Source organism: Haematobia irritans, chromosome 1 (assembly GCF_050003625.1).
Source record: "Haematobia irritans isolate KBUSLIRL chromosome 1, ASM5000362v1, whole genome shotgun sequence".
In the NCBI taxonomy this organism is placed as follows: Eukaryota; Metazoa; Arthropoda; class Insecta; order Diptera; family Muscidae; genus Haematobia; species Haematobia irritans.
The window spans coordinates 265,073,976-265,096,454 of NC_134397.1; the positions used below are offsets into that span (position 1 = coordinate 265,073,976).

The following is a 22,479-nucleotide window of genomic DNA, read 5'->3' on the forward strand; positions in this document are numbered from 1 at the left end:
AATAAGAATGAATAGAATGACTGGCACATTTTGTTAAATCAATAGGATGGAGATCTTCACCATTCATATGTATATGCTATATGTTTGCTATACTACTGTATAGCAAACAAATAAACAATATTTGTTGACAAAAGATTAATGAAATTACTGCACACGTGCAAAACGGGAGAAAGAATAGAACCATTTAGTTATAACAGGCAAAGTCCAATGAGAAACTCTGGCTACCCAAAAAAAAAAACTGTTCTGTCTATCTATTTCTAATGGGTGAAGAAGTAAATAATCGATAACATTGTCCTAACCACAGTAGTACCTTGGCTAGGCTGCCAGCTTTACATACAAAGTTTCATGGGTTCAATCTCACTTTCAAGCGAAAACCAAAAAGAGAAGTTCACCACTTGTGGTATCACAAAGGACTGAATAGTTTAAGCGAGTATCAAATTACAGGTTACCACTATACCGAACATAATCTTTCATTCTGACGAAAATTTCATACCGGCCCCATTTATGGATATTGTATGAGGATCCTGTTATAGAAATTTGTGTATTCCTCAAAAGAATAATGTTAGAAAGTTATTTCAATTGAATAATTTTTAACGATATAGGTTTTTGCTGAGTCACAACAACTGCCTTATCGACCATAGCGAACCGTTTAGAAGTTTCCCAAATTGAATACGTTAATTTAGTTTTGCTTTAATAAAAACAGTTATGAAACACACCCACCTCAAAACCATCCCATATTCAACTATGACTAGATACTCTGTCCCCGTGAAAGTTTGTTTGATTGTTTGACCCCAATATTAAGCAGATAGTAAACTTAGAATTAGTAGAAATAGAATTTGCTTGAGGGCTTTGCTAAAATGAAGTTAAGTATGCGCATAAATTAAACAAAATTGATTGACTAAGCTAAGAGTTATTACCACGTGAGTAGATGGATATTAGAAACCGTTAGTAAATCATAAAAACGTCTTCATCTTCATTATCAAGAGATTCGAAAATACATTTTCAAGAATAAATAGAAATATTGTTCTTTTTTTTTAAGAATAAAAGTAAAAATTTTTAAGAACAAATAGAATTTCTAAAGAATATAAATTAGTGTCAATTATTATTAACACTTTTAAATTCGAATATGCATACAATTTATTGCTATTAATAATAAAGTTATGGCTAATTTTGAATGCGAATATTTGATAGACGTTGTTATCGACTGTTTACATGTTTTTCACAAAACGCGGTATGCAACTGTAGCGGAAATTTCGTTTGCGTACCTGTAACACAGTTTTATAGGCAGAGAATGAAGCCGCCGAGCCGCGCCGCCGATTTCAGTCGCCGCCGACCATTTTTTGGCAGTCGACGCCGCCGCCGAATATGTCGACTCATCTCGACTCAAATTTAGCCGCCAATTTATCACAAATATCGATTTAAATCAGAAAAATTTATATATAATTGTCGTATTTTTTCCAAAATTTAGAACACAACCAATCATATTTAAGCTGCTATAATAATTTAGCAAAAATTTAGCTCAGAAAATTTGAACGAAAAGTAAATTTGTTTGTAAGATAAGTTGTACAACTAATCTCATTACCATTCGATTAACTTCAAATTGATTTTATAATGGATAATTGTCCGCCGCCGAGTGAACAAATTTATATCGGCTCAGCCGTCAAGCCGCCGGAGGAAAAAATTTAGTGTCCGCCGCCGCCGACAAAAATGGATCGGCTTCATTCTCTGATTATAGGAGCACATTGTAAGCAGTCGATAATAACAGCCCACGGCAATTATACAGCAATGCATTCCTTATGTGTGTCGGAAATAGTTGCTAAAGGTCAGAATAAAGTTGGCATTATCTCGCTAAATTAGCCATTTTTTCACGGTTACTTCTCTTTAATAAATAATTTCATCAAAAATAAAAATTTTCACACAGTTTTATAAACTGATTCATATCCAGAACTTTTGCAGCTTTAATGGCAATTTTCAATTAAAATTTTTACATTGGATCATTCCCCATCAAGTTATAATAAAATTTGCAACAAAAGATATACTTTTATTCTGTTTTAGCAGATTTAGTTTTGATTTTAGCGGCTAAACTCGAACTTAGTACTCACCTTAGAGGTATACGTCGGCCTATAAAATGTGCTTGAAATACTTTATGTACCGGTAGAACACCACCTTTCTTATTTTGTTATTTTCAAAGAAATTTTGTTGAAAGAGACAACTGATATTTTCCCATTGCAATTGTATTGAAATCAATCGAGATTTATGGGAAGATCTCGATATTTAGAACTAAAATATTTTTATACATTCAAAATATGGAAATTTGGATCACTTGTGAATTTAACGGCTGTTTTTTGTTTACAAACTTAAAAAGTAAAAATTGGGACACTTTTTTTGCTTTACACTGAATATTATTATTTTAATATAAATATAATCGTTGAGTTGTTGGTTTCTTTTGATTCAACTTAAGATTGGAGAAAAGAATTAAGTTACTTTCGGCTTTGACCATAATAAAATGTTCTAAAATATATGAATACTTGACAAATAAAAATACTCCTACTATTGGATTTAATTAGTTTTTTTATTATTTTTTTTTTTCATAAATGAGATACATACCTAAAGATAACTATATTCTTAAATTATAATGGCACATAAAAAAAATGAATACAACTATAGTTTTTATTGATAGTAAAAATATTCTCTTTCGATTTGTTTTTAAAATAAATTAGAGAGAGAAAATGAACTTACAAAAAACTTGATAAATCACTTTTCCACTTAACACGCATTAAAAAATTTGACAATCAAGCCAAATCAAGCCCGTAATGCGCATTACAGATTATCAGTTATTCCGGACGGAATGTCGGTGTTTGTAAAGAATCTTACAGTGTGTCGAATCGATACGACTTGTCGGCGATGTCTTAATAATCGGTAAATGTGTTATCGATCCCATAAACATGCAGCAGTATCGATTATGCCTTCGGACTTAACTTATAATGTGCACAATATATGGGATATGTTCGACACGAGCACTGTCGTCCGGAATAACTGATAGTCTGTAAAGCGCATATGGCAACCCTAAGTCTAATGTAAACAGAGGGAATAAAAATACAAGAGGACGAAACTGTGAAGCGAAACTGCGTCAGTAGGTGGCAGTCATGAGGACAATTTCTTTAATATCATGCAGTTTTTGTCGGCGCTTCTCCCAAATATCATACAGTTTCCGTCGGCGTCACCCAGTTTAGTTCTCTGCCGACTTTACGAAACTTAAAGAAAATAGGATTTAAAACCTACTTTGTAGTAATAAATGTTCTTTTTTACAAATGTTTTCATTCCATTAAATTTTTTGGCAGACAATTTGAAATTATAACTGCCGATGCCTTTATAAACAATTTATCAAAACAGCGCTTCGACCGCAACGTCGGTAATACATTTGTTGTTCTTGTAGAAGAGACATTTTCGTCCTCTTGTCTTTATAAACAATTTATCAAAGCAGCGCTTCGACCGCAACGTCGGTAATACATTTGTTGTTCTTGTAGAAGAGACATTTTCGTCCTCCAATTCATATCCAGAACTTTTGCAGCTTTGATGGCAATCCCTCTTGCATGCCGATAAGGCAGTTTTCTACGTATTTCTTATTGTATGATTTTATATAATTTTTGTTGTCTGATTGCTGAATCCATTTATTTAATTCACTTTTTTATTTTCAGACGGCGAGCGGATGCTGGTGGTATTTCTTTTCAAAATTCACCGAATTCTTTGATACCTTCTTCTTTGTGATGCGAAAACGTTACGATCAAGTCTCTACACTTCATGTTATTCATCATGGTATTATGCCTGTGTCCGTTTGGTGGGGTGTTAAATTTACACCTGGTGGTCATTCAACATTCTTCGGTTTCCTCAACACATTCGTACACATCATTATGTACACCTATTACATGTTGGCTGCCATGGGACCCAAAGTTCAAAAATATTTATGGTGGAAGAAGTATCTCACTGTTTTGCAAATGGTCCAATTTGTTTTGGTTATGATTCACTCATTCCAATTGTTCTTCAAAAATGATTGCAATTTCCCAATTGGTTTTGCCTATTTCATTGGAGCCCATGCTGTTATGTTCTATTTCTTATTCTCGGACTTCTATAAGAAATCCTACTTGAAGAGAGAAAAGGTAAGTTAACCAATATTAATAACTACTAAAACTTTATAGGAGAATCATCTATGAATTCAAGCCCGATTATTAATAACTGGACGAGAAAACGTTTTATTAAGTAATCAGTATTAGAATTTTTTAAAATATTTATATGAACACCCATAGAAGCCACCGTAGTGCATTCATTAGAATGCTCGCCCTGTATACAAGGGTCGTGGGTTCAAACTCAGTCTCGACCAAGCACCAAGAAGTTCTAGGGTGATTTATCCCTTCTAAGTAGGTAGCTATAAAAAGGGAGGTCCCTTGCCATTGAGCTAACTATACACCTAGAGAAGGAATATGATCACCTCAACAATGTTTCGAGAGCAAAATGTTATTTTTGGACGGAGAACATGTAACATGTTTGCGGCAACCATGTAATTTTCTCAAAAAGCATATATCTGACTTCGGCAACCATGTATATGTTTGCCGAGAAAACAACATTTTTGCGACAAAAATGCTCCATGGTCACTGTTCAAAAATAACATTTTGCTCTCGAAACATGGTTGAGTTGATCATATTCCTTCTCTGCGTGTAGAATCGGGAAGCACTATGTGATAAGGGAGATGTTCACCACTGTGATATCACAATGGACTGAATAGTTAAAGTGAGGCTAATACAAAGGGTTGCCACTATATCTTACCTAACCTAACCCATGGGGAAAAACATCTGCTAAAAAATCAGTCAGTATCTGCTGCTGTATTTTTCTAACAGTATACCGAATAAAATTTGGTAAAAGTTTTAGTTTTTAAAGCTCGGTTTGCACCTCTAGCGAAAATTTCGTTTGCATGGCGATAGCACAGTTTTTCGATGTATTACTTATGAGAGCCAAACGTAAACAATCGATAACAACGTCCCACGGAATTGTCAATAGCAAATATATAACAATACATTTCTTTGGGACATAAAATGTTTGTAAATATAATATGCTTGCATGCAAACATATATTACTTTGGAAATAGCCTATAAACATATGTGTTTAGAAAGTGAGACCTAGAGAGTATGCTGCAAGTAAAATAATGTAAGTAACCAATTGGCACCTTAAAAATATATATACACAAAGACAATTTCATTAATTTTTTTTTCTACCAGTGTTTGTCTAAGGTGAAACATAATATGTTTGAGCAATACAAACAATATTTTGTTTGGACCCATCCTGAAAATATATATGCTTGAAGCAAAATGTGTTTGGGGTATATGGTACAGAAGCGATTTTTTTTGAGGGTTCAGTATGGCCAGTTAAGACGCATCCGTCCTCAAAAATTCCCAATTTAAATGATAATTCTCCAAAACATCCCCAACAAATGTTTTCAAGTTTTTATGAAAAAATATAAAGAAATAGCTTCTGCTGAGAAAATGAGTAAAAATTTGAAAAAACATGAAATATTTGGCATAAGTGTTAGCGTTGTGCGACTTTAGTCGCATTTTGTAACTTTTTTGGCGCCATGCGACTTTTTGTGCGACTTTTCGCACAAAATGAAATGCTTAATTGTAAAGTAATTTTTATAAATGGGTATTCACCGTGCGCCTTACGCGGGAGCCACCGTGGTGCCATGACCCGTCCTGCATACAAAGGGCCAAAAAATCAACCCCAGTTTCGACCAAACATCAAAAAGTTTTTCAGCGGTGGAAGCTGAGTGTTTCAAAGCTTCTCACCTCAATGTGAAATGCCCTTTCAACTCCGCTATAAAAATGAGTTCCCTTAGGTTAGGTTAGGTGGCAGCCCGATGTATCAGGCTCACTTATTCAATCAGCCCGATGTATCAGGCTCACTTATTCAGTCCATTGTGATACCACATTGGTGAACTTCTCTCTTATCACTGAGTGCTGCCCGATTCCATGTTAAGCTCAATAATAAGGGACCACCTTTTTATACCCGAGTACGAACGGAGTTCCACACTGCAGTGAAACCACTTAGAGAAGCTTTGAAACCCTCAGAAATGTCACCAGCATTACTGAAGTGGGATAATTCACCACTGACAAACTTTTTGGTGTTCGGTCGAAGCAGGAATCGAAACCACGAACTTGTGTATGCAAGGCGGGCATGCTAACCATTGCACCACGGTGGCTCCCTTGTCATTGAGCTAAACATAGAATTGGACAGCACTCACCCAGCAAAAAAAAATTGGAAGTTGTTATACAAAGCGCATCCCGGAATACCCCATCAATTTTTTTTTCCACTTCCGAAGCAGTCCTTTTGGACAAGCTCACAAACGTTTCTTTTAAAGCGCATCCCAGAATACCCTATCGGTTTTTTTTTCCAATGCAGTCCTACATGTTAAGTGACAATTTAAATTTTGGACACTTAAATTTTACAAAAAATAGGAAATCAATAAAAAAGTAAAAAAATAATAATAAAAAACTTAGATTTCATCTCCGCCGGGATTTGAACCTGTGCCGTTTGATTTTTTCACTTCTTGGAAGTTCTTTTGAGAACGTTTTCCAAATTACGAGAATTTTTAATGGCAAAAATATCCATGTTTGCACTACTTCCGGATCACAATTTGGGGATCCAAACTACTTTTTTGGAAGTTGCACATTAATAAAAGCGAAGTTAATTACGTATGGCATCACAATGGACATCTAACCAACGCGGTGTTTATGTAATAAAAAAAACTCCACAAATGTAAGGGACTTTTTTATGCTTTTTATGCATTATGCGACCTTTTTGTCCGACCTTTTTTTGAATATGCGACTTTTTTGCGACTTTTTCAAAATTTCCAACGGTAACACTGTTTGGCATACCAACTTGTGGGCTACATTAAGATCAAGATTTCGAAATACAAAACCGGAAGGGCGGTGATCATCTTCCAAAAATTAATCGAAAAACTAAAATGGGATTCGATCACTATGAACGAAATTTTACTTGTGCTATTTCAGCACACTTTTTGCTGCAGATATTCATAATTTTCATTGTGTGTAGCAGAAAAATGCAACCTTGTTACTTTGACAGATTTAATAGGTTCTTCTTCGATCGTCACAACATAGTATATAATTGCTTAGATTAAAAACAAATTAAGTGTTGAAATTCTAAGTTTAAGTGTTCTTAAATATTTAAATCATCACTCAAAAATTTCTCTTTTTTTTCTTTTTTTGCTTACAGGGAAAGGCAAGCAATAAATTATATTCAAATGGTGCCATCAAATCGTCCACTGCAAATGGCAAGCACGAGATCAATGGCAATACCAAATTTGCTGAATCAATGGCGAAATTCGAGGACTATGCCAACTGTGCATCACAGACCGCTGAAACGACGAGACAGAGAATAATCGCTGCTGCTGGCAACAATTAAAAGCAAAATCATTAATCAAAAACCATAAACAAATCAAACAAAAACACTGTGGTTTTCTTCTTCGTCTTCATAAATAATTTATTAATTTTTTAATAAACAAAAGCCCTACCCTCCCCAATAATTTTATTTAGTTTGTAAAGATAGTTTTAAGTTTATATTCATTAATAAAAGAAAGGAGCACAAAGTAATAAATATTGGAAAAAAGAACCGAACCGAAACATATCAATCAATCAAAACGCCGGAACAAAAGTTCCATAGTATATCCGTCCCCCCGCCCGACCCATTGATTCAATAAATGAAGTATCTTTAAATCGGCCAAACTCACAAAGATTTTGCGAGCAGGCGAGTTATCTTGAATGTCATACAATTACAATTTTTTTGTATATTTTGTATATCGCATCAGTGTAACTCTCCCTAGGCAAGTTTTACAAAGTCAAGAGGTGATATTCGCAAATGTACTTAATTTAATGACATTGCATAAATCTAAACTGAGAATGTATTAAACAAATACCAGTACCATAATTGCTTGCATCTTAGAAATGAGTAAAATTAAATTAAAGATATATTTATCCCATATTTTCTTTATGTATATACTTAGTCTTAATGTAAGCGTTCTCCTTAGAAAGCCTTATAGGACATAAAAAAAAAACAAAAAGTTTATTATCTATGTTTTGTAATGCCATGTATTTTCAAAAATGCTAATGCAGCAAACACTGGTAGAAGAATTAAACAAATTTTGTTATATTACATAAAACATTTTGTTAATTTGCAAAAAAGAAGTTAACTGAGGTTACCAATAAATATGGATGTTAGGAAACAGCTAAATTGAACAATATCAAAAACAAAAATCACTGTAATATTTTTATATATATAAATTCTCTCTTCCTCTTTTACGGAAAGAGAAAAACGCTTAATTTTGTGGTATTTGCAGTTTTTTTTAAGTGATTAAGTATAATAAATATATGTATTTAGAATTTTAAGTTAAAAACACATTTGTATTTTTGTTATAATTTTAAAAATGATAGATATTTAATAAATAAATATGAAAACATGTGAAATTACAAGAAACAAAGAAAAAATTGCTGTAATTTTATTTTATATATATGCCATGCACAGGGTTGCTTGTATGTAATGCAACCAAATTAAGTGCTTTATATTTTCTTTCTTTTAATTGCATTGTTCAAAAATGTCGGCAATATCATAAAATTTTAGAATTAATTTAGATTTGGTCGAATTGGCAACATTTGCACGATTTATGGCCTTCGGTTTTATTAGACATTAGACAAGACATATTCTAAACCACTGTTTTATTTCCGATAGATGTGCTTACCGGCAGTGTTGCCAATTTGGTGCTTTTAGCACCAAATTCAGTGCTTTTTGATTTCTAAAAAGCATCAAATTGCCTTTTTGGTGCCTTTTCAAAAAAAGCACCAACTTGGTGCTTTCTGGCATTTTCATTTAGTGCTTTTGGTGCTTTTTTATTTTGAACAGTATTAAGTTTAATTGATACAAAAATTTTGATTAGACTTCCAAGAGCCGAAGAAACTCAAATTTATTGCCAAATATAGAATTTGATTGTTAGGAAGTTGGTATTGATTATTTTTTAATTAATATTGTTATTTAGGGTATTCTGTAGGAAAGTCGAGCGATGAGTGTCGAATTTTTGAATTTGGTAGAGATGTCATTAAAAACGTTTGTATTAAATTCACAAAAGCACGCACAACTGAAATAAGCAACAGACTCCTTCCATATATTAATATTTTGAAAGTTGAAAAACATCACTGATCAAAATGTTCGAGTTTTGCCGCTAAAGTGAAAACTATATCAGTATTCCTTAAAATGAATTATTAAAGAAAAGTAATTGTGAAAATATGACTATTTTAGCAGCTAAACTCGATCTTAATACCCACCTAAACTTCTTACAATTCAATTCCCAAAAGTTCTATAATACACCTTCCGAAGGTTTTTTTTTTGTTTTTTTTTAGTAGAGCATTTAATTTTCGATTTTGTGGAGGACGGTGGTAGAATTTATAATATATGGAATTTATAATATATTTTTGGTGCTTTTTGGCCTTGGGGAGTTGGCAACACTGCTTACCGGTCTTTAAGAAAGGCCCATATGCACCTCTGGCGGAAATTTCGTTCGAGTGCCAATAACACAGTTTTGCAATATATTTCTTATGGGAACAAAAAGTAAACAATCGATAATAACGCATCACGGAATTTTCGTTAGCAAATATATAGCAATGCATTTCTTAAGGGTAGCTGAAATTTCGGTTAGAGGTGCATACCCGCCTTAACATGCAACAGGAAGTTTCGCTTGAGATGCTTTCCGGACTCTTGCGAAAAGTCTTGTCGATGCTTTCTCATTCTCAGCTAACTTTTTGCTGTTTTGTCGATGCTTTCTCATTCTCAGCAAACTTTTTGGTGTTTTAGGTGACTTGACATGTCTACTACTTTCTTTGGGTGTTTTGAGTAAAAATGTATACAGTGAAACCTCTGAAAGGTAGGCCGCCACGGCCGCCAAAATTTTGTCCCAATTTGGGAGGTGTCCAGTTAAGAGAGGTTAATTTTAATGTGTTAGTATAGCAAACGTCCCCAAACATCTGTCCACATTTGGGAGGTGTCCGGTTTTCAGAGTGTCCAAGTTTGAGAGGTTCACTGTATTTGCTTTTTGGTTGGGGAAGTTGTCGAAATAACAAACATTATCTGCTACTGCCCAAAAATAATTTTAAGGTATTGCGAATTTTTCACAAATTAAGATATATGCTCAGAAAATCTGTCTAACAATAATAACAAACGCCAATGATTTTTTTTTTCAGCTCACAAATTACTGTATTTCAACAGATTTTGGCTATAACAGTAACAGTTGTGCAACAGAAAACGTCAAAGTAGTCGGAAGCTTGCCAACATCTATTTGTATAGCAAGTCTACCACGCCAAGATAAGCCTAGACTTCTAGAAAAAAAATCGTTTCTATAAGAAATTCGTACCTAGCTTTTCTATCGAAATTTTAATTTGCACGAAATTGTCTATCCATAAATATAAAAAATCGATAATAACCACTCACGGGATTTTCGTGAGCAAATAGCAGTACATTTTAGGGAACCTGGTACATGCTGATAATACAGATTTCCATGTATTTCTTATAGCAGCTCTTGCGAAAATGCATGTTTCATGCAAATAATACAATTTTGTCATACATCTCTTATCGCAGCAAAATGTAAACAATCGATAACAACACCTCACGAAATTTTCGATAGAAAAAATAGCAGTGCATTTCTTATGGGTACCGGAAATTTTTTTAGGGGTGCATACCGGCCTTAATTCGTCTTACAGACTATACTTTTCCGGACGGAACGTCTGTGTTTGTAAAGAATCTTACAGTGTGTCCAATCGATACAACAATTCGTTGATGACTAAATAATCGGTAAATGTGTTATCGATCCCATAAACATACAGCAGTATCGATTATGCCTTCGGACTTAACTTATAATGTGGCCAATGTGGTCCGGATAAACTTATAGTCTGCAAGGCGCATAAGGGGCAAACTGTAAAAATCGATAATAACAGCTCACGGAATTTCCGGTGGCGGAAACTCCAATGTATTTCTTATGAGTACCGGAAATGTTGCAAGAGGTGCTTACCGACCTTTAAGAAATATATGGCAAACTGCATTATTGATTTATTCTTAATAATTTTTAGCGCATTGTTTGTTTTGCTTTGATTTTTATTAATTTATTGTAAATTATTTACTAACACTAGAAATTTTCTAATAGTAGTTGGCGATCTCGATATTGTTGCAAAAAATTGTCTATTAATAAGATGAGAATGAAAGCGAACCTTGAATTGCTGGCAAAGATTACCAACATACCTTCCATATTTCATCACAAATGCACCATTTTTGTGTTTGGTAAAATATTTGCAAACAAATTTCAATTTAACATCGATCAATATGGTAAAAATATGAGAAAATAATATAAAATCTGATATCTTATATTTTTTCTCATATTTTTTCCATATTGATCGATGTTAAATTGAAATTTGTACGCATGCCCTCTATTGAGGAAATCGGTAGTGAAAGGGTTAATATTATTGAATAGTTGTATAACTATTTTTCTTACTACAGAGTCATCAAAGTGCGAACGGCGTCACAGATAAGAGAGAGACTTCACGACTCCACGTTACGTCGTACACTATTTCAGATTTTGACATTTTGCTTATTGTTTGGATGGATACCTTATACCGTATTACGAAAAACTGTGCGAAATAATCGACACCCAAAAGAAAAGAACATTGCCCTGCCTCCGATAGCCTCATAGAAGATTCGGATTCATCATGAATCGTCAGCTGGTGGAAAATATATTGTCGGTCATCAAAACATCCACAGACAAATCAGTCATTATAAAAGGCCTGACAAAACTTCGAACAGATGTGGTTAAAGATAAAAGTGGAATCCTTCTGTTTAGAGAGGCGGGTGGGGTTGCACCAATGGTACGTTTTTTGTCAAAACCCCATGAGCAGATTTTAGAAGTGGCTTTGAGTATTATGGGTAATTGTTGTACGGATGAACAAAGTTGCAAGGAGGTAGGTGCCAATAGTTTGTGTGAGGGGTATATGCTTAATATCTTCTGTCATTTTTTCATGTTTTCAGGCATTGGAGTGTAAAATAGCAATTCCATTGGCCACAATATTAAAGTCCATTCCGAATGCTGTGATACAATGTCGTGCCTGCCGTTTATTGGGTAATTTGGCAAAAGTCGAAAACAATCAACTACTGACAACCCATTGTCCTGCTATTGCCCAAGCATTATGCCGTATAATAGAGGATGCTTCCGATGTACAAACCAGAATGATGGCCTTCCGGGCTTGTCGTTTCCTGCTGACGAATACACAGTTCTTAAAACATTTCCTACAATCGTCTGGTCTAACGATTTTACTACGCATTTTGTCATCGATTATGAAAAATGATGCAAATGAGAGCGAGGAGAAATTACTCACTGATGAGCAGGCTCCTCTGAAAGTGGGTCTTAAGAGGAATCAACATCGCGAAAAATATTTCGAAGAAGTAGCTCGCAACTTGGAAGGAGTTCGTAGTGATATTTTTGATCATGAAGTACTAAAAAATTCCACACGTAATTCAAATGCTTATATTATACCCGAGGAGCGCGCCGCTTTGGATCTTGTGTGTGAAATTCTCAAATGTCTCCTTGTTATATCGGAGCTACAGATGAGCAATGTTGTCTGGGAATCACTTAATAGAGCTAGTTGCACGTTGGCTCCTATTGTACATTTTATAACCGATGAAAAGAAAAATAAACATCGTAGTGCTGCTTTGAAAATTCTTTCAAATTTATCCAAAAATCATGGAGCATTTTATATTCTCAGCTCAGCCGATGCCATTTTGGCAGCATGTGAACTATTGGTGGCCAATGATGATCTGAGTGAAAGTGAGCGGAGGCATTGTATTCATATAATAAGTATTTTATCCACAGACGCTTGCAATCGCTCCAAAATAAGACGTTCGGGAGCATTGCGAAAATTTATAGCTATGATTAAGGACAACTCGCCACCGGCAGAGAAGGCTTCGGTAAGTAGAGAATTTGTGAAATTTGATGGTAACATAGGATTATATTAATTCCCCTTTACAGATCTTAAATGTTTTAATCAATTTCCAATATGACAACATGAGTATGGATTTAATGCTGAGTGAGGGTCTTGTTATAGTTCTTATTAAAGAATTGAACATCTATTTAAATAGTGACGAAGAATATTACAAGAAGAAAAGAGAAGAGAAATTGCAATCAACTAAGAAAAGGAAACTGCCAGAACTTATGAAGGAATCCAAGTGCAAGGTAAATAACGAGGACAAATTCCAGTTAAAAAATTTGTGCAGAGGGTAGTATCTTGTAATAGACTTTAACACTTACTTTAACACTTTCGGTAAATAATCCATCACCTAAGAACGCTAAGGTATCAGATTCGTATTGAATCGCTACGTATGAAAAAATATTTTGTTTGTCATTAAAAATTCCGCAAAATAATCGGTTATTATAGAAGGCAAGACCAGGCAAAGTTTGAAGAGATTGTATCTTTGGTTAGCTTTATGTCAAAATCACATCTTCGGTATGTTATAAGAGAACAAATCTGAAATTGATATAGAATTGAAATTTTTTTGAACCAAATGTATGTTCAAAAGTCGAAAGTCGGGTTTGAAGTCAATATTGAGCTATACAAAACAAAATTGGTCTCAACTTTTTGTCAAAAAATAAAGATTTTTGATTGTCATTATTGGACGACGGGTATCAAATAAAAAAAAGTTTAAATAAATCTGTTTGTATCCCCAAATTTTGAGTTGGAATAAGACCAAATTTTAGACATTAAATATTTTAAAAATGTGCCCGTTGCACAGTAGTTCCAAACCATCTTGTTGCCGGGTCCATAATTGCAGCTAAATCCAAATTCCATACCCTTAGGTTAGGTTAGGTGGCAGCCCGATGTATCAGGCTCACTTAGACTATTCAGTCCATTGTGATACCACATTGGTGAACTTCTCTCTTATCACTGAGTGCTGCCCGATTCCATGTTAAGAGAAGCTTTGAAACCCTCAGAATTGTCACCAGCATTGGGATAATCCACCGCTGAAAAACTTTTTGGTGTTCGGTCGAAGCAGGAATCGAACCCTTGTGGTGACCAACTTTCAACGCTCAAAGGTCAACCTGCAGACCACCTACACAGAGATTTGTTTTTCTGGCTTAATTACGAAATTAATTGATCCAATTATTTTTTTACGAAATTTTTTCACGAAAATAATAGCATCAAGAATTAATTAGAGTAAATTTTTTTTGATATTAATTTTTTAATTTGTTCAAAAAAATATTTAATTGAATTTGAACGAAAAATTCAATTAACATTTTAATTGAGGTTATATTATTGTTTATTCACTTATAATTATTTTTTCTTTAGATAAAATAATTATGTTGTAATTTTACAAGAATTTATACTTATTAAGTTTCTGGTTATAAACTTAGTTGGATTTTTTTTTTATGTTTTAGTCGAACCGAATAAAACTTTCAAAAAATTTTGAATTGGAAATATTATTTTATTTAATTAAAATATTACTTGTCATAATAAATATTTTCATTAAAATTGTGAAATTAATATCTTAATTAAATAAATTGAAACAAATATTTTAATTATAATATGAAAAATTTTCAATCATTTTCTTAATTGACTTTATTTTCTTATTTAATTAAGAACTTATTTGTATCAGTTAATTTTTATTTGAAAATTGGAAATATTTTGGGATATTTTTCTTAAGTGTAGCGTCCCACAAGCTTCCAAAATTACAGGAAAACACATAAGCTTTCACAATAGAAAAAAATCGAGCTGCTATATATATTAATTCAATAGTTTCGGAATTATTAAGTACTCTGTGTTGTAGGACCTTATTATTGATTTAGATTTAAGACCTGGTTTAGGTATACTAGATTTTTTACATCAAGACAAAAGTGACAGATTATGTTTCTCAATATTCTAATTTTTATATGTTTGAAAATTTGCCCTTCTAGTTTGCCAAAGTACGCGATGAGGCCTTTTTTGATAGTGACTCGCCTAGTAGCTCTCCCAGATCTTACAATGCGCCCTCAAGTCCTTGTAGTTCCCGCAGTATGTCACCAGTGGGTGGGCATTTATATAGACCCAATCAAGGTAAACTCATTATTATTAAGTATTTTTATAGTAATAGCAGATTTCTTTTTTTACTTACATAGCCGACTCCGATGAAGAATCCTATTCGCCAGTTTGTAGCGATGAAGAAGAAGATGAGGAATCTCGAGACACTTCCAGTCATTTGTATAACAATCCCAACGCTAATAGCAATGATCATAATATAATAATGAATCTTTTGGATTTGGCAGCCCGTTCGGAAGAAGACAGCATTTTAATGGAAGACGAAGAAGAAATTAGCCAAGGTCAGTAACTCTTAGTAAATAGAGCTTAGAATGGGTTATAGTATCATAACTTCATGTTTTATTTGTATCCTACAATTTAGATGTACCTGCCCTAAAATTGCCACAATTGGGAAATTTGCCACATAACACCATAGATGTTATTGATAATTTACTATTCCGCGTTACATGTTTAGTAAAGAAGAGTGTGGATTTGGGTAAACCCGAGACTATGAATACCCTGATAAAGGCTTTAAATTTATTTGGGGTTAACACAGACTTTGCTGGATCTTTAACCAATATATTGCTGTACGTATTAATGACAAATGCTATAATTATAAATATTTAACTTGTATCCATCCAAACAGGGAAAGTCAATTTTTTGGTAATGTCATTAAGCAGGGAATATCCCATCAATTATATCAACTAACTAAAGTAAAAGAGGTAAGAGTTTGTGTTACATATTCTCTTAGGAATTTGTTATTAATTTTTGTATTCCGTATTATACTCTAGACTAGTAAAGATGGTTTTGGATTTTTAGAAACATTAACATCTGTTGGTGAATGCAATTATGGAAAAGAAGAGCTGGCTCGCCTTTTACGTAGCGATGATGTTCTATCACAGAAACGTGCCGCCATCACAGTGGGCTATTTAATACGTAGCAAACCTTTACTTTATCAATTTCTAAATGATGGCAATGCTTTGACTCTATTACTCGGCATTATACTAAGTTCCCGACAAGATGAATTCACAGCGGAAGCAGTGGATTCCCTTACATGTATGTCACGTTTTACTTTGGGTATTAGTGTACCTCAATTAGATGGGGATAAAAGAGAAGAATACGATGAGTTTGTAGAGGATGAGAAATCTCTGCTTGAGAACTGTGATATGCGTTTTATTGTACACGCTCCCGTTAAAGGAAAAGAAAGCAAAGGGGATGGTATTTGTAGTAATCCTGATCGAGTACCAGATGATGATGATGATAGTAATACCACAAATGTGGAATTTAATAAGGTAGGGTTATTTTCGAATTTTAAAAATCGAACCTGATATTTTATAAAAGAAAAATTTTACTATTTTAGGAAATACTTTGTTCCACCAGCGAAGTATTCAATACAATGTTAAATAGCGATTTTCGTGAAGGCAAAGAAGGTGAAATACATCTACAAAACTATTCGGTTAGTGGCTTGCGCTATTTCCTTAACTTAATCATACGCCAATCAAAAAATCTCAAATATAACATACCTCCTGCCAATAAATATTATGCCATCTTGGAAGCATTTGAAATGGCCCGCATCTATATCATACCCGAAATGGAACAATTTGTTTTGCAATTATTGATTGACCTATTGGATGAGACAAATTGTTTACATGTCTTGGAGTGGTCTATGAAAAACTATCATGTGGAATTAACTGAGATGGCCATCAACTACTATTTGTGTTCATCGTTAAGTACTGAAGCTAAAGTAAATCTCTTTAGGACGGCTGACTATTCAACATATTCCACGGAATGGTTTCAAATGATTATGGAAGCTATTCTGGCAAGATGTCGTAATGGATTCTAAGATATCATGAGTATACTCGCCCTATAAAATTATAAAATAGTTGTTTACCATTAATGTGATTATTATTTTTTAAATATTATAACATAGAATTCTGTAGTTATCTTTAGTTTGTTTAAGCATAAAAGAATTTATTGAAAATAAATGTTTGTAAAAGTTAAAAGTATTCTTTTTATAATAGTGTGTAGTGTTTACAACTCATTTAGTTATTTAGTCAAGATTCGACCAGGCCGAATTTAACCACGTATATATTTGTTTTTATTTAATTTTGATTTTTCACAGTTCACAAGTTTATTTTCTTTGTTCAAAATTTTAATCAAAGGTTGTGAAGAAAACAAAATGCCAGCGATGTAAAAATGCTGATTTCTTCAATAAAATTTCATTCATTGAAATTTATAGAATATGTAGATATATGGTTGAATCTCTGTACTTTCTATATAAATGAATAGTTCAAATGCCGCCGGCAGACCTCGCATTGTTTTGTTTACATATACCAATTGTATAGAATTGTATAGACATACAAACATACTATGTACCTTGTATATTTTTCATCAACAACCACATTTCAATATAAGAGAAAAAATATACCAAAGCATTTGAATACAATGTATGGTACCACTAACGACGAAGAATTATGTATAAGAAATTAAACATTTCTCATCGTAACAATTGTGTTTAATTTCTCTTTTTAGGGCAATTCACTGTGAATTGAACCCTAATGTGGGCAAATTTATATTTTATTAAAGTCAGAATGAATGAATCGATTTTCAATCAATTTAGTATTCAAAAACCCCCCAATAAAAACAGATTTTCAAAAAAAGTTGTTTGGATCATCAACTTTTAATTCGTATGTTGGACAAATTTGGATAGTCTCCAACTAATATTGTTTTGTTTGGTCGAAAGAGTACGGGTACGAACACATAAATGAAGTGCACAAAACTCGCCTTTGAAATGTACGCCTTTCACACAAAGAAAATTTCATTAAAATTGAGCCAATGAATATTTTTTATTGATAATACAAAACATTTTCATTAATAATACAAACTGTTACGTTGATTACCAGAATATCCGTTATAAAAACAAAAAAAAAAACGAAGGATTTCCTATCGGTGTTTCATAAAAGTCAAAAGCCTTCGTATTAAAGCAAATTGTTCTTACTTTCATATGCTGATTAGACTACTGTGAGATCCATCGTTTAGTATACCAATCGTCTTACAATTAATTCTGGGTAAATTTAGCGATGTCCGTCTGTCTAGATGTATTTTTGTTTGCATAGTACAGTTCACAGTTTAAATCCGATCGTCCTCAAATTAGGCACAGAATCTTACTTCGGCTCAAGGACAATCTCTATTGATTTTGGAAAAAAATCTGTTCAAATTTAGATATGGCTGTCATATATATTTATTACCGATTTGGTCATATTGGGCGTATTTATGGACCTGTTTTCCTATATGCAAAGCGTTCTTTAAGGTATAATAAATAAATACTTTCTTCATAGTTTCCATATCGTTTCAGAATTTATGTCACATTGGTGTACAACTTTTTTGCTCACTGTATGTACCCAGCAAAAAAAAATGGAAGTTCTCCTTTAAAAGCACTTTCAAAAATGTCCTCCCAAAGATGTTCTTTAATTAAATTTTTTAAACTCACTTTTTCATATTTTTTAATTTAACTTTTTTTGTCTCAAATGGGTTAAAAACAAAGTAAGAACTAATAAAATGATACAAAGGATTCAGACAAAAATTATAAAAATTTTTTTTGACAAAATATCATAATATATCACAGTGTGCAACGGCGTGAGCGTGATTAACCAACCAAATGTCGTGCGTGAGTCACGAAAATAATATATTCGTGATTAACGAATTTCGGAAAACACGCTTACGAAAATAATCCCGTTTACGATCATAAAATGCTTACGAGTTGAATTCATTTATAATTTTAGTGACATCCTATGTGTTAAGAGTTTTAAAACGCACTCGATGTTAACCATATTCATGTTTTCAGTCAGGTAAATCACTCATAAAATTATCCGTGAGTCACGACATTAAAAATATTTTCGTGCGTATGTGTGCGTGAGTACCAATTTTCTTTTCATGAGCGTGCGTGAGTCCTACCAAAAAAATATCGTGCGTGAGTGTGCGTGAATAAGATTTCTCTGTCGTGAGTGTGCGTGAGCAAAATAGTCACAGCTTAAGAAGTGATCCAAATTCATTGCAACGGCTGTTGAATTGGTGGACATCCGTCCTATAACAAGCCCATGTTAAATTCATCTCTTCTGCGCCAATTGTGCAATTGTGTCCGGATCCAAAAAGAACATCCTCACTACTTTTTTGGCAACACATTTTTTGCTGGGTAGGCTGGATTTAGGAAAGTCAATTGGACATTATTCCAATTGACTTAATACACAGAGAATACATTTACATAACATAGATTGTCGAATTTGCTCCAATCCGGTTTAGAATTAGATAAAGCATCCATAAATATGTTCCTACGGTTTAGGCATACGTGACCAAAAGTTTACACATTTTTCATTTTACCAAAAATTCTGTAATGATTTCCCCCTGCCAACATTTTTTGAATTTGGGGACTCTTTTGAGAATCCCCACTACGTCGAAAACAATCATATACGACATCAAAAACTCGTCGGAAAAGCGCCGTCACTATTGAGAAGTTGTACCATGCCAAGTTACTACAAAAATGTTTCGCATGAGTGCAATTATTAGGTGCCTTTATAGATCAATTTAGAACGACGCCAATAAGGGACCCTCCAAACAATCAGAAAAAGTGCATTTTAAGATAGTTGTAAAAGAATCATTGTGGTCGAGTAAAACACGTTTGTTTAGATATTTATTAATTTGATTAAACATTTACAAATTCTTAAAAATATAACATTTATACCACTATCACATTACATTTAACATAATTTTTGGCATTAATGATGATGTTGAGTTACAAGTAGCGAGTTACATGTTGCTGCGTCTATCAACCAGTGTTTTTATTCCATGGAGGCAGCGCGTCTGTAAAATATCTGAAAAACAATCACTTTATTCCATTTGGAAAATCACCAAATTGTTCACCAATATACCTTTCACAATTTTAAGCGTATAATCTATGTTTTCAGAACTTTATTTTCGTTTTTATTTAATTAAAATATAACAAAAAAAATGGCTTTTTTAACAGTAGGGATGGCAAATTACTTGCATGTACTTTTTGATGTACCTTTTCATGATGGTTGAAGTGACATTTCCGAGTCTGTGGTAACGATGAGGTTGAAATCGAACTTTGAAATGCTGGCAGGGCCATAATGTAGTCCGTAAAATGAGAAATATTACCTATATAAATTAAATTTAATTTATGGCTTTCCACAGCATTACGAGAAAACTTACGAAAAAACTTTTATGGCGTTTTCTTTTCTTGTAAAAAATGCACACTTTTTTTGCATTTTGCCCGGAAAATGTACTCTTTAGGTTCTTTTCTAAAAAAACAGGCAAAAGTGCGAAAAGGCTTTGAATTCTGTTGTGAAAATAGCGCCACGCATAGAGGCAAATTACGGGCATTTTCAGCACTGCCAACAAACGAGGGTGCTGCCATTGCCCTGTTTCCTTCTTTGAATTCTTTTCTGCCCGCTGAAATGATAGCACTTTTTTAGGTTGCTGGTAACATTTTAAAAATGCGCATTCTGTACAGATAAAATGAAGGCAAAGCAATTTTTTCAGAAAAGAAAACACCATTAGTTTCATAGCAACCCTACAATATGATTTTCTGCTTTCTACATCAAAAAATTACCGTACAAAGAAAAATATTCCCCACTAAAATGTATACTCTTTCGTATGCGTTTGAACCACTTCTTCAGATGTCGAAAAATGTAGACCTCTCATTTTAACATAGTTTTTTTTTGTAAATATAATAGGTAACCCTCGTAATTAATTTATTTATTCTCTCCTAGAATAAACATCCCAGCGAAAAAAGCGACGCCAAAAAAGTGGTGAAAATGTTTGTTTTTTTCTTTTTGTTTTTGGATCCGGAAGTGGTGCAAAGTTGGGGCAGAAGCGATGAATTTAACATGGGCTTGTCACAGGATGGATGTCCACCATTTCAACAGCCGTTGCCCTGAATTCGAATCACTTTTTAGGGTGTGATCTAAATTCAGTGTTTTAGATGTGAATTAAAACATTTGTGATATTTTGCCAAATAAATAATTTTTATAATTTTTTAACGCTTGTCTGAATATTTTCAAAAATTCTCAATTTTTCTAGAATGGATTTAGCATTGTCATTGACAAAATTTGAATAATTTGTTCCATTTTAAAAATTCTTACTCTGTTTTTAATATATTTGAAACAAAAAAAGCTAAAATTATCCATTAAAAATATGAAAAAAGCAAGTTATAAAAAATTGATTTAAAAGAACTTCCTGCAAAGAACATCTTTGGGAGGACATTTTTGGAAGTGCTTTTAAAGTTGTGACTTTAGAAGAACTTCCATTTTTTTGCGGGGATATGAGGTACATTTTCATTTTATATCAATTCTCACATACACTCATAGAAAAAAGTCGACGTCTGCTGTTATATTTTTGTACTTCAGGACCTAGTGAACAACAAATTATAAAATTTTTAGGTTATAAATTTTTCCTCAAAGCATATTTAAGAGCCAAAAGTAGTTTTTGGTATATTTTTGCACTCTAATATACTTACAAGCTCCTAAATACGATCAGAAAACATTTTGTTTGCTGTTATGTCTCAATTCGATAAATATTCAGATTTTTGGTCAAATACTATAGATATTCATAAAATATTGTATTATTTATGTTAAAACAATATATGTCAGTTGACATTTTTATTTGTTTCAGCCAAAATAAAACATGTTTTACTGTAATCGAGCTTAAAAAATAGCAGGAAATGTTTGCTATTTCAGCAAACAGTGACTGCTGCCCCTTCTGCAGCAGACTTTCTGCTGTTTTAGCAGACTTTTCTGCTGTCCCTACTAACAAATTTCTTTGGGTGTAGAAATACTATGGTTACTTAAAAACTTGTGTCAAGAACATTTTTGTATCACTTTTTTTTGCCAAACATATACATGCTTGCCGAAACATAATTTCCGCGGAATTAATATGGTTGCGGAATAGCAGTTACATGGTTTAATGACACATCTCGTTAATATTATGAAGCTTTTTTCCACCAGTGTTCCCAGTGAAAAGTAACTTTATGCTCTTCAAATATGATTGAGGTGATCATATTTCTTCTCTGAGTGTAGAATTTTAGTCCTGGTGTCGACCAATCGCCAGCTAGAAGAGCGATATATTTTTTATTGCCAATCTGATGTGGAATGACCCAAAATGAAAATTATTTACATGTATACACAAATAAATACTCATATGAGAGATGAAATGTAGAAATGAACATCGTACATATTAGTAGTGCAATTAGTTTTCCCTGTGTACACATACTTGTTGTTGGTATTACAACGGAAATATGCTCCTTCTTGCCAAGTGTTTAAATTTT

At 33.2% G+C, this 22,479-nt stretch overlaps 2 protein-coding genes and 1 long non-coding RNA gene across 5 annotated transcripts in view; 2 read left to right on the plus strand and 1 right to left on the minus strand.

Moving 5' to 3' along the window:
- Positions 1 to 7,677, plus strand: part of Elovl7 (ELOVL fatty acid elongase 7) — a 115,669-nt gene extending 107,992 nt beyond the window's left edge. For all 3 annotated transcript variants that reach the window (XM_075292538.1, XM_075292530.1, XM_075292521.1), the window contains exons 5-6: positions 3,699 to 4,157; positions 7,282 to 7,677. In XM_075292538.1, the coding sequence (XP_075148653.1) occupies positions 3,699 to 4,157; positions 7,282 to 7,470 (648 nt within the window). In that variant the 3' untranslated portion in view covers positions 7,471 to 7,677. The remainder of the gene's footprint in view (positions 1 to 3,698; positions 4,158 to 7,281) is intronic.
- Positions 7,678 to 11,690: 4,013 nt separating this feature from the next.
- Rnb (BTB/POZ domain-containing protein Rnb) lies at positions 11,691 to 17,143 on the plus strand. Its single transcript, XM_075292558.1, has 9 exons — positions 11,691 to 12,056; positions 12,124 to 13,059; positions 13,121 to 13,324; positions 15,041 to 15,179; positions 15,242 to 15,442; positions 15,523 to 15,727; positions 15,787 to 15,862; positions 15,932 to 16,432; positions 16,501 to 17,143. Exons 1-9 carry the CDS (start codon positions 11,808 to 11,810, stop codon positions 16,981 to 16,983), a joined length of 2,994 nt encoding a protein of 997 aa, XP_075148673.1. The 5' UTR covers positions 11,691 to 11,807; the 3' UTR covers positions 16,984 to 17,143.
- Positions 17,144 to 19,794: 2,651 nt separating this feature from the next.
- Positions 19,795 to 20,144, minus strand: LOC142219701 (uncharacterized). The gene is made up of 2 exons (XR_012717713.1): positions 20,066 to 20,144; positions 19,795 to 20,008 (listed from the first exon to the last, which is right to left on the minus strand). It is a non-coding gene; the product is annotated as an uncharacterized LOC142219701 (long non-coding RNA).
- Positions 20,145 to 22,479: the final 2,335 nt, after the last annotated feature.